The sequence below is a fragment of the Oratosquilla oratoria genome, chromosome 7 (genome assembly GCF_046742065.1).
Source record: "Oratosquilla oratoria isolate Oo_2021 chromosome 7, ASM4674206v1, whole genome shotgun sequence".
NCBI lineage: Eukaryota > Metazoa > Arthropoda > Malacostraca > Stomatopoda > Squillidae > Oratosquilla > Oratosquilla oratoria.
The window spans coordinates 81,565,931-81,578,430 of NC_134783.1; the positions used below are offsets into that span (position 1 = coordinate 81,565,931).

A 12,500-nucleotide genomic window follows, 5' to 3' on the forward strand; every position below is an offset into this window, starting at 1 on the left:
AATAATGACTTTACACCTGCACCCCATCAAAGAATGAAAGATACGCAAGATAATGAGCTTCGGCCTCTTTTTACGTCGATGGAAACCACGTATCAGTTGATCTCCTTAGCTTTCTCATCGCAATTCATTCCCTGACGGTTTCTTTGATGGCTACTAGGCCCGTTGGTCTGTCTTTAATCAGATAATGTTTACATGAATACGAACGGTGTCACGCTGTCAGGCGCCGCCATTGCGACTTGTTGTTAGTCGCGGTAAACCCACCCTTAGCAATCATTAGACTCGAAAGGTTATGATAGTATCTCAACCAGGTGGAGATTGTGTCCGTGCGTTATATAAAGATTTGGATATAATTAGGTAATGTTATTAACCTAATTGACGAGAACTTGCCCCTCATCATCTGGCCGCATCCGGTGCCGCCGCGTAATGTGACACCGGCACTACCGTCTTCACACTGATGTGTGGGAGAGAGCAGCTTGTACGAAAGGCAGCTAACAGCGATGGTAACCATCACCTTTGCCCTGTGAGCTTTAACATCCAGTACATGGGAAATGGCAATCGGACAACCACGGGGTTCACCAGCGCTGACAGTTGAGAGTTCGTTTGAGTCAAAACGACTTCGGTTACAATACTTTATTTTTCAAATCTCCAAATATCAAATCATCTTTCCGTCATATATAGAATAGTTGAATGATGAACTAAGAGATTGTAAACATAAACAAATGTTATACATATTGTTGAAAAGTTCTCAGAGAAATTTAGATTTCTTTAAGCGAAGTCATAATCTAGTTATTCAAATGTAGCTCCCTCATTCAGGCTTGCTGTCGCACCAGAAAGCTCCACCCACAACGGGTCATGAACAGACACTTCCCGCAAAGCGTAAAACAAACTAATGAATCGAGATTTTGACTTGAAATTTGACTTTCAATTCTAATTTTTCCTAGTATTTGTACTTTTCTGCACTCATTATCAACTCTCAAGCCACCTTGTACTTTAAATATAATGCATATGTATATGTTCACTATAAACCCACTATCGGATAAATAATATCGGAAGTACAAGAAAAACTGTATATCTCGACTACTATCTGTAGTCCTCTTCAGCAGAAAAGTTACAAGAGTTAGAGTTCAGGTATAAATGAAGTAGTGAGGGGTACAGAAAAGGGGATGGGGAAAGTGGAGGGACTCAGGTTACATGCCCTTGTTATGGTTGGGTCAAGGAAGAACAGTTGGTGGTATTTTGTCCGACCGCTCTTGACATTAATTTGTTAATTGCTATCCTCATAATGCAATCTGAGGGCCACTAACCTTTTGAGGTATTGAAGTCAGGATAATGTTTTATTAAAGAAGATTCTACAGTTTTCCTACGAAAGCTACAATGTGATTTAAAAATAACTGCTGCATTGTCACAATCCATTCTGTGGTCTTTTTGGCTGGCATGAAGGAACACAGCGGAGTTAACTTGTCCACATTTTATGGAGTTTTTATGTTCCTTTAATCTTATAGACAAATCCCTGCCAGTTTGCCCCAATAGACATCACCACAGTCTTTACAAGGCAATTTATATACCCCGGAGTTTTGGTCCACATTATTTCTACGGTGTACATTTACTACCTTTCTAAAAATACTGTTTGGATAATTGTAAATAAATCTAATTTGGTTATTAGGTAGTAGTTTGGAGAACGAGTTGATAGATTCATTAAATGGTACAAAGATGTTACTGTTGCTTCATTTAAACTTCTCCCTGGAGTTATTTGGTTGATAAAAATTAGATTTGGCTTTATGTAGGTCTTTCTTTAAAAAACATTCCGGATAACCTACGTTGGAGAGTTGTTTATTGTTGATTAAAGGACCATAAAAACTCCATAAAATATGGACAAGTTAACTCCGCTGTGTTCCTTTATGCCAGCCAAAAAGACCACAGAATGGATTGGGATAATGCAGCAGTTATTTTTAAATCACATCGTAGGAAAATTGTAGAATCTTCTTTAATAAAACATTATCCTAACTTCAATAGCTCAAAAGATCAGTGGCCCCCCAGATTGCATTATGAGGATAGCAATCAACAAATTAATGTCAAGAGCGGTCGGACAAAATACCACCAACTGTCCTTTCTTGACCCAACCATACCAAGGGCATGTAACCTGAGTCCCTCCACTTTCCCCATCCCCTTTTCTGTACCCCTCACTACTTCATTTATACCTGTACTCTAACTGCTTGTAACTATTCTGCTGAAGACAGAATCAACTCAGCGCTCCTAGAGGTCGGACGTCTCTCAACTCCAGCTCTCTCGACAAACGCCCAGGAATCTTCGCCGGCCGGTGGTGGCGAGGAGATATATCTCCTTTGCTGCTGCCGGTCTGGCACAGGCCGACCTCTTCGTTGACGTCGGCAGGCGGGTTTACACCAAGACAAATACACACAAGTCACGTAATTCTCTGTTTTTAGAGTAGTGCTTGGAAGAAAAGAAACACACGCACACTTGCTCGCTGGCTTAGCAGAGGCCCAACCCAACTCTCACTCAGAACCCTCATCTGATCGCAGGTTGGTCGATGGAGAGGAATGGGGACGCCTCTCTCTCCAACCGGCCCGCAACCTAACGCTGGCCTATTCGCTGACGCTGGCGAGCGAGTTTACACTTCTGACATTTACACACAATTCCCAATCACGTGATTCTCTGTTTTCAGAGTTGTGATTGGAAGGAGAGAGATAATACAACACCCCCCCCCCAGCACCGCCACTGAATCAACTCTACAGAATCTCAAACCCAACCTGGGGAAAAACAGGCAACTCAGGCCTTACCTGGGGCTAATCAGGAACGCGCTCTACAAGCGGGAAGTGAACTCTACTCACTTCCCGTAAGATACATACACACACCTTTCACGAACATAGCCACGACCCACGCACAAACATCTACACTTACTTTTTCTTTGACTAAAATTCGCTTCCTTTCTAACTTTCTCTTATACTACATCCTCTCATTTCAGTTTACCTCCCACTAAAGATTTTTTCGTTTTTCCCCCTTTCTCTACTACTACGCCCCCTACCATTTTCTGAACTTTTAGTGATTTTAATCTCGGCGTCGGCGCCGCCGTCCGAGTTCCCTGTCCATTTCTCCCGAGCCACGACCACCAGCAGCCCCTGAATGTTAATCGCCCGGTGGCAATAGCCCTCTTCTATACACTACTATCTTTTCATTTTCTTACAGACATTCTTCCGCTCCCACAAAAACCGATCCCGCGCAAGCGGGTGGTCTTTCCTAGGAAATCAGAAATCAGAATTCTGCTGAAGAGGACTACAGATAGTAGTCGAAATATACAGTTTTTCTTGTACTTCCGATATCATTTCTCCGATAGTGGGTTTATAGTGAACATTTACAAATGTGTTATAACATACCAGTTTCATATGTATATGTTTGTTTCTGTGTAGTTCTGTGTATGTATTTGAACGTGTGTGTGATCAGATGAGTATTTACCTAATTGTGTTTGATTGTATTATGCAGGAAAGGAACAACTATCGTGGGGGTCTGTCCTTTACTCTCCAATTAATTGATCAAATATCACACCTAGATCAAAATTCGTGCACGGCTCCAGTTTGGGATATATCACACCTTATTCTTCAATTATCATACTTAGACTTAAATCATGTATGGTTCCACTTTGGGTATTTCACCTTCTAGGCTATACCAAGTGATTGAATTTTTTGTGCTCGTGCATCTGTGTGTGTGTGTGTGTGTGTGTGTGTGTGTGTGTGTGTGTGTGTGTGTGTGTGTGTGTGTGTGTGTGTGTGTGTGTCTGTGTGTGTGTGTGTGTGTGTGTGTGTGTGTGTGTGTGTGTGTGTGTGAGTGTGTGTGTGTGTGTGTGTGTGTGTGTGTGTGTGTGTGTGTGTGTGTGTGTGTGTGTGTGTGTGTGTGTGTGTGTGTGTGTGTGTGTGTGTGTGTCCCAAATGGCTGCGCCTAACCAGCTGCAAATTGGACCACTATTGCACCTTTCCACATAGAATCTTTTGTTGTACATCTCTTGCAGCAAACTCTAAGTCTACATCACGTAATATGCAAAATACAGTATTCTACCAAACGGGTTTCACGAAGATGATATTGTAGCTTAAGAATATAAGAATGAAGGAGACTGCAAGAGAACATAATGCTTACACTGGGCAGTTCCATGTCCATTACCACCTATCATCCCAATCCATAGATTTATCTAAACTTCTCTTAAAACAATCAATAGTTTCCGTCCTCACTACATGGTTGCTAAGTCTAATCCCTTCGTTAACCACTATGTTGGTAAATCAGTTCTTGCCGATTTCCTTCTTTACGACAAACATGTTGAAAGGATAATGCTCTGGAAACTAACTTACTTATCATATTTTTCGACCTGGAGTAGTAGGCGTTCACAACAGCGGGGCCGGTGTTCCAAGCGTTACGGTTGACAGGCATATCGAGGAGCATGTGGTCATGGCGATAATGGTGGCGCAGCATCTGGAGGACGTTCCCGAACGGGTCCTGGGTGTTGAACTCGAGCTGCCGAGGCAACAAACACACGCCTAATGACACTATGGATGCGTACGCCAGGAGGCGCTCGGCAATACCCAAAGGCATTACTTTAACCTCGTGCGTTAGGAACACCGAGAAAGGTGTCTGCAACTAACACTGGGAGGGTAAATTATTTATTCTTAGAAAGGTATGTATCTAAACCGCATGCCAAACACCGAGAAAAGGGGTGTCTGCAACTAACATTGAGTGGATAAGTTATCTATTGTTAGAGAGGTATATATCTAACATCATTGACCTTAGTATTATTTCTATATCAAAAGCCCCTTTCCCCTTTACAAGGGGATAGCTGATTCAAAGCTGAGAAAATCTTGAGTATTGAAAGAAAATTTATATTATGAATATAAAATAAGATATGCGGACAACATTGTATTAATAGTGAACACAGAGCAACGGCTGCAACTATCAGTGAATAACATGGACGAGAGTGGTGAAACGAAGGGGATAAAATTCAGTATGAAGAAAACAAAGATAATGCTTTTAAGTAAGAGGTCTCTAAAGAAACAACAAAATCAAACAGGCTCAAAGCCTAGAGTATCTAGGTAATGTCATGAAGGAGGATTGTAGAAGTACAATTAAGGTTACTGAAGGAGTTGATAAGTCAGTTTCCTAAAATGTGAAAAGGTCAGTTCCAATAGAGGTGAAGAAAAGAACTATCAAGAAATACTTCTGGGCCACTCTTCTCTATGGATGAAATTCTTGTGTGAGGAGTTAGAAAAAAGTATATGAAAATGCAGCTGTGGAGAAAAATACTGAGAGTATAGTGAACAGGAATAACAAATGAGGACATATTGTAAATACCCTATACTCATGTATCATCGACGCATCTTACTCCAAACAAGACCGCCAGAACTGACCTGAAGCTTCATATAAAAAAAGCCAATCTTCTGTGACAAAAGCTTGAGAGTATCCCATTCCGGATATGATACTTTTTGTACATTAAGTCAGACTACCTGATAAATTTCATTTGTCCATTGGACTCTTACCTCAGAGTAGAGAAGATCGAGGGCAGTGTTGTTAAGGACCACGTCGGGATACCCTACGTGTTTCACCATGGTATCCACCTTCTCCTCGGCCACAGTTCTCGTTGCGGCACTCATCCAGTCCGCGTGTCTTATGGTCTGCACCAACGCTTCCCGCAAACCCGCCATGATGCCTTCCGTCTGTGGGCAAAAAGTCATCACATACCTGTGAATGTCGTGGCACAGACCACCTGACTTCTGTAAGGAATATGTTATATAGCATGTGGCAGGATTGTGTTCCTATCCATACTGTTGATAAGTCCTTCGGAGGCTTTGGGGTAGAGAGTTCGGTGACCAGGCAACCAACGAATAGCAGTTTTCGAATCTAAACAGTGGTGAGTTTTATGGACTTTATTCTGCGTGGATAGACGTTGTGCTCGCTCAAGCCCGTGGTGAATCTGTTCACCGAGCATTAAGGCGTGGCGAAGAAGGGTTTGGTGTTGGTTGACACTTCACCAATTTACAGATAACGTTTATATACAAGAGGCCAAAATTGGCGTGAAACTAATTAAGAGATACACTCAATATTTTGCTAGCTAATTACAACAAATATACATAACCTAGAACAATAAGAAAACATATCATAAATGAAAAGGAAGAAAAAGGAAAAATATATACAAAAGAAATGTCGTTCGTGTGGTAGTATTTAACGGTCGCCTTGTGGATGTTGACAGCGGAGCTGACCGTTGGGCGTTTGACCTATTAGTGAGGTCTCTCTCCCTCATTATCGTGGGAAGATCAGGTTCTTGCTGTTAGTCCAATACCACATTACTCCTAGAATGTGTGCGCGCGTTCGAGTGCATGGTGCTGGAGCGAAAGTTACCCTTGTGTAACGTGCTGTGACGTGCCTTGTGACGTCACTCTTGCAGTCTATCTTCTTACAATCTGTCTTGATCGCAACAGATTGCTTGGATCCGCTACCAGTCGGTGACCACACCGATATGCTCGTAGAGAAACATTAGTAATTCATTCTTAAGTGTAAGACATTGGAAAATAGAGACAATGCAAGATGAGGTAGATGCAGTACATGATGAAGTAAAAGGGATACATGTGGAAGTAGATGCAATTCCGTTCTCTAAATGATATTACCTTACATCGTGGCTCTTTTGCGTAAGCTGTATCTAGGAAGAGTAGGAGGAGTTAGTGTGGAGGAGGTAGGGGAATCTTGTGACGGAGGGGTTGTTGGAGATGGTGACGGAATATGCTGGAGGTCGAGACCTCGCGGGACAAGTTAGATGTTATCTTTGTGTGGGACTGTCTCTGTTAAATTTAGCAAGCTGAGTGCTTTGACTTTATTATTTGGCGAAAAGGTCCTGTGAACTTTGCAGAAAACTTTAATGTGGGTGTGTGGTTGAGTGCGTACACAATGTTTCCACTTTCAATTTTGCAATCTCTTGCTCCTGCGTTATGGAGTCGCGCTATGTCATCTTTGGAAAGAAAAAGGGTATTGTGAATTCTCTTGAAGAGAATGTTGAAGTTTTGGACTTTTACTTTGACATAATCACTGAAGTTATATAAGGGGGTAAGTCTGAAGTAAGATCATTTGGGAGTTTTTTGTCCGAGCCAAAGAGGACAAAATGTGGTGACTCCGATATTGACCTATTAATGGCGGTGTTAGTGCAGGCTTGTATCATTGGTACATGTTCATCCCAAGATGAGTGTATGTCCAAGGCAAGATGTCGGAGAACATTGAGTATTTTTCTGTTCTGTCTCTCGACTAACCCGATAGAAGCGTTGTGTTGCATTTTGTGATATTAAAGTGTTTACAAATGTGTGTGAGAATGTCATTGTTGAACTCTGTGCCGTTGTCAGAAATGAGTGTTTTTGGTGAAGTGTAGGGGCATGACTTTGATAACAATTGTTTGTGCAACTTATTGTGTTGTCTTGTCTTGCAAGGGAGAAAGAATGCAGAAACAGAAAAAAATTATGTATGCAGACAAAGATGTATTGGTTCCGCTGGGGGTGAGTGGCAACTTAACAAGGTTAATAGCTACCGTGTCAAAAGGCTTGCAAGGGGCTGGATACATTAAGATTGGAACACGACACCGCTAATATGACCTTTGTGCAAAGATCATGAGTGGCAAGCATCAATGTGGGCGTGTATATCTGCCCGCATGGATAACCAGAAGTACTGCAATCTGGCTTGCGTAAGGCACTTGTCTTTTCCTGGGTGACCCGCGATGGGTGAATCGTGTACAAGGTTCAGTACTTCAGGAATGAGTTCCGTAGGAACAACAAGCTGAAGCACTGAGCGGTTTGGTTCATGTTTGTTCTTGAGTGTTATGTTGTGATACAGTACTTTGTCTATCATCGTGTAGTTTTCAATATTTGGAGGAAAACCGTCAGTGTTTGTTGTATCACCGGAAGTGAGGAAATATATCACACGTTTCCACAGGGGGTTTGACTGTTGCGCTGCGGCAATGCGTTCTTGCGCAAGATTTACTGAGGTGGACAACACTTGTGAAACTGGGGCGAATTGAAGGTTGAACTCTTCCATGAGGGGTAAGGTGTCTGTCTCAGCCGATGAGTTCTCGTCGGTGTTTAATGAGTGCTTGGTTTTCCGTTTTGCCGATTTGGACATGTGTGAGGCGTTCTTACGTCTGTTACGTCTTGCATGCGTGTGTACAGTTGTGGGCAAAGGAGAGGTGGACTCCTGAGGTGGTACTGGCGTTGCTGAGCACGTGTCTGAATTATTTGCGTTTGCTTGCTTGAGCTGGGTCACGTGGATAGTGGTTACACTTTGGGTGGTTGGAAGATGCAAGACAGGAATGAAATTGTTGGCATAAATAATACCGTGTTGAGCTGGATATATGACAATATTGTGTTGCTGCATCAAGGCCAAGCCTATGAGGATGTCAGCGGAGAAATGTACGTCAGCTACGTAGACAGTAAGAGGAATGGGTGGGCAGTGATCTTGAAGGCAAATATCCAATGAAAATTTTCCTAGAATAGGGAAGGGTACACCAGCGGTGTTAGCTAAGTGAATATCAGGGGGCTCTAGGATGGTGACTTTCTTTCGTTCTAAACGGAGATTTTTAAAGGTAAACGTGGATGAAGTTTACAGCAGATCCAGTGTCTAGGAAAATGGTGAGTTTGCTGTTGTTTGCGGTTGCCTTGAATACCATGGAAGGTGAGGAAGTGTCCGCGTTGGTTAGGGTAAGCAGAGGTAGAGTTGGTGAGGTAAGGTCTGTATGGGGCGCCTTGTGTGGGGTTGCGTGTTGTGCCTGTGTTTCCTAGTCATGCTAAATGTGTGTTATGCGCGTCTCTGGTAGGAGAGCGTTGTGCTGAAACATGTTTTTATCGTCTTTGAGCTAGGAGGACGCGGCAATAGTCACTTGTGTGGTGACATGTACTGTGGTGCTCGCAGTAGCGATTTGGCTGGGACGGATGTCCCTAATAGCATCTGTTTGTGCCGTGTCCTGGTTTGTTGCAGTATGTGCAAAAGAAGGGTGTTCGTGATGGGGAGCGCTGACGTAAGCGTTGACGGGTGCGAGATATTTGCCTCGACCTCGCGTTTTTTTATGTAGATGGTGTTACGTGTGCTACTGTATGGGTAGGGGTGATAGGAACGGAGTGACCGTGGATTTAATCAAGTGCTTTGTCTGTATCGGAGAATTTCCTAGAAAGTTTTCTTAGGGTGGTGCCTGGTATATGAAGGGAATTGTACCAGCTTTTTGTAGTGTGCCTGGGTGTAATTGTGAAAGTAGGCGGAAATTGGCTATGATTGATACTACGTGTTCTATTGAGATTTTGTCATCCGCAACCTAATCTGAGCTTTTGAGGTTGTCTCTGATCTCACATTCAAAGATAGAAGCTATTTTGACTGCTCTTTCCTTTGTCTGATGTAGACCGGTATTGTATGTTCTCGCTAGTGAATACAATGGTAACAGAGATCCAAGTTGATCAAACTGTGCAAATGATTTTTTTAATTGTTCAACAAAAGCTGAAAATTATTGAGTTTCCTCAAATACGTCCGATTGGATTATGTCTCCTGTGAGTGTATTATGAAGATCGATTCGCGATTTGAGAATGGAAATTTTAGTTTTGTCATCAGTGACGTTTGTACGTGTGATCTCCGCTTGAACGTCGAAGATGAGGTTATGGACTGGAATGTTTCTGCCATTGAACTTTGGTAATGTGTTATCATGTCTGATAACTGTGATGAGGTTTTGTGTAGCTGGTAATTGTTAAGAAGAGTTGGAATTGTTAGACATATTCGTGGTGAATGACATCGTGTAACGGGAGAAAGTGTAATACTGGTGTGACGTGTAAGATGGTTGGGATTGCGGCATACACTGTGAACACAATGGAAACAGAGAAAACTACTAATTGAACCTATCACGGAATTGCATCTACTTACCAATGGTTGAGGTAAGGTTTTGGCCCCTGCGATGATGAGGTATGATGGTACGTGGTTGTGGTGATGATATAATACTGCTAACAAAAAATGTATGAATATATGTATGCAAGGAGAATGTTAAGTATGATGATGTGACAATATATGTATGTGTGTGTACCCGAAGCGAAGACAGGTACTTCCTTTTGAATGTTGGTGGTCATGGAGGGGTTGTGATTGAGCTGAGTGTAGGCGGTGATGTGCATGGTGCTGGAGCGAAAGTTACCCTTATGTAACGTGCTGTGACGTGCCTTGTGACCTTACTCTCTTGCAGTCTGTCTTGATTGTAACAAGCATGTAGCGCCCAGAAGCAGTATAACATATGAGACATGGCATTCCTAAGTAGTTTTGTATAAAAGTTGTCCTAATATAAACATGTAAAAAACTTTTAGTTTGAAGCGGCATATGCACCTCATCATTATCGCACCTAACAGAATGAACACACACAAAAGGAGAAAGCTTTATGATAAATCATAAACTGTTTGGTAAATCTATGGATAATGCAAGTGAATATTCACCTGTTCACTTTGATTACGAGGTGTATGCTAAAATAGCCATAATCTGTTGGTGAGTGTCAGTATATTATGTATTTATTTTGGATGATGTCAGATATTTCTATTGGACTGAAGAAAAAATAGATTATACCTTTATTTGTGGGCATATTCTACAGCCAAATCATTGTCGTAGCCATGTTCAAACAAAGAAGTATCTTTACAACTAGCCTTGGGGGTCCACAATTAGGGATAGGGGCTATGTAATTTCCCAGTGTGGCTCAGTCTTTGTTTGATGAACCCGGGAGCTGTCTGGATGTTTCCTCCCTCTGTCTATTCATTTATCCAGTATTCCCATGTTACATTCAACTTCCCTATCTATCAAATACCATTTTTTTTCTTTCTGGCTCTATCTTTTTTCACAGCAACCAAGGTGTTTGGGTATAATATTCTCCTACATTGTCTATTCAAATTTCTGATCCAAAGCTAGTCGTTTTGCATATGTGCGCAACTATCTTACTGTTTTCCTTGTCCCTGAGTACGTTTTCCAAATTTTCAACTCTGTTTCAAAGCAAAAATTTATTATTTTACTAAATACTTATGTGTTTTAAATATCTCGCCCAACTCAAAAAATATCAAGAAATCTTTGACTACCTAAAATCCTCGGTGGAACAAATATTATCACACTCTTCTTTCTCGGAAGTCTCTGCATTAGATTTCAGTGTTCACCACCAGCTTTGGCTCATCTTTATTTACTAATCCAGCCGGTGAACCAGCCTTCAACTTTTCTATCCTGTATGACCTGGAACATGACCCAACGTTGATCCAACATTTTAGATATCTTTCATTTTTTATATCGTATCATCCCTCTATTTATCATGTTAAGTTTTTCTCCCCGCTGAGTACCTCTAACCATAACCTTATTTCTGTCACCAGTCTTACCGCTTCACTATTACCTCAAGATCCTTTTCGTGCAAAAGCTGACGGCATTTGGGAACCACTGACTGGGAGTATACCAAGTAGTATTTCTTTGATTTTCCGTGAAAGGATTACTGTTTCTGTCGGTGAAATGGCAAATAACTTCAATATCTCAAAGTGCAGCATGTTAAACGTAGGGCTACACAACCCCGAAAGCGGATATAAATTAGATAAAACGTTTTTAGAGAAAACTGAGTGCGAGAGAGACTTGGGAGTTCTATTGATTCTTGACCTTAAATCCAGGAAACAGTGCATTAGCGCCAGGAACAAAGCTAACAGAGCATTAGGTTTCATTGCTGGGACGGTTAGAATAGAAGTGCAAAGTTCTTATTAAACTCTATCTAGCGTTAGAACCATCCTTGACTATGCGGTACAGTTTTGGTTTCCGTCCTACAGAATGGACATCAATTCACTAGAATCAGTACAGAGAATGATCAAAATGATACATGGGCTCAAAAAATTACCTTACGAGGAGAGTCTTAGGCACCTTAACTTACATTCTCTGGAAAGACGCAGTGCGGGGCGATCTAATAGAGGTGTTCAAGTGGATCAAAGTCTTTAACTAGGGTGACGCCAACAAGATCATCATATTCAGACAACAAGGCAGGGCTCGCAGTAATGGTCTTAAATTTGACAAATTTAGATTTAAGAAGGAACTAGGCAAGAACTCGTTTACTATTAGGGTGGCCAAAATGGAATAGACTTAGTAACCATGTAGTGAACGCTAAAACTATCGGTTGTTTTAAGAAACGGTTAGACAACTTTATGGATGGGGATTACAGGTGGTATTGGACATGGAACTGTCTAGTGTAGGCCTTATGGTCTCTTGCAATCTCCTTCATTCTTATGTTCTTATGTTCTTACTTATTTCTACCTGAAATAATGCAAAAGCACTTTAATATCAATAAGAGTGGCAATACCCATCTTCAAGGAAACCCGAAACCGAGTTAGATTTCTGGTGTCTGTACTTCCTACTTCTACCTGGAATCATGCAAAAGAACTTTGATATTAATAAAAGTGGTAATACCCATCTTGAAGGAAGCAGATTTAGACTTCTGGTGTCTG

The 12,500-nt window shown here is 41.7% G+C and overlaps 1 protein-coding gene across 2 annotated transcripts in view; it reads right to left on the minus strand.

Annotated features, from left to right (window-relative positions):
* Positions 1–12,500, minus strand: part of LOC143027232 (endothelin-converting enzyme homolog) — a 198,621-nt gene that overhangs the window by 13,132 nt on the left and 172,989 nt on the right. The window contains exons 12-13 of one of the 2 annotated variants that reach the window (XM_076188453.1): positions 5,535–5,711; positions 4,356–4,518 (exon numbers count right to left, since the gene is read on the minus strand). In XM_076188453.1, coding sequence (XP_076044568.1) covers positions 4,356–4,518; positions 5,535–5,711 — 340 coding nt within the window. Of the gene's footprint in view, positions 1–4,355; positions 4,542–5,534; positions 5,712–12,500 lie in introns of both variants that reach the window. The other variant, XM_076188454.1, reaches the window with a different exon arrangement.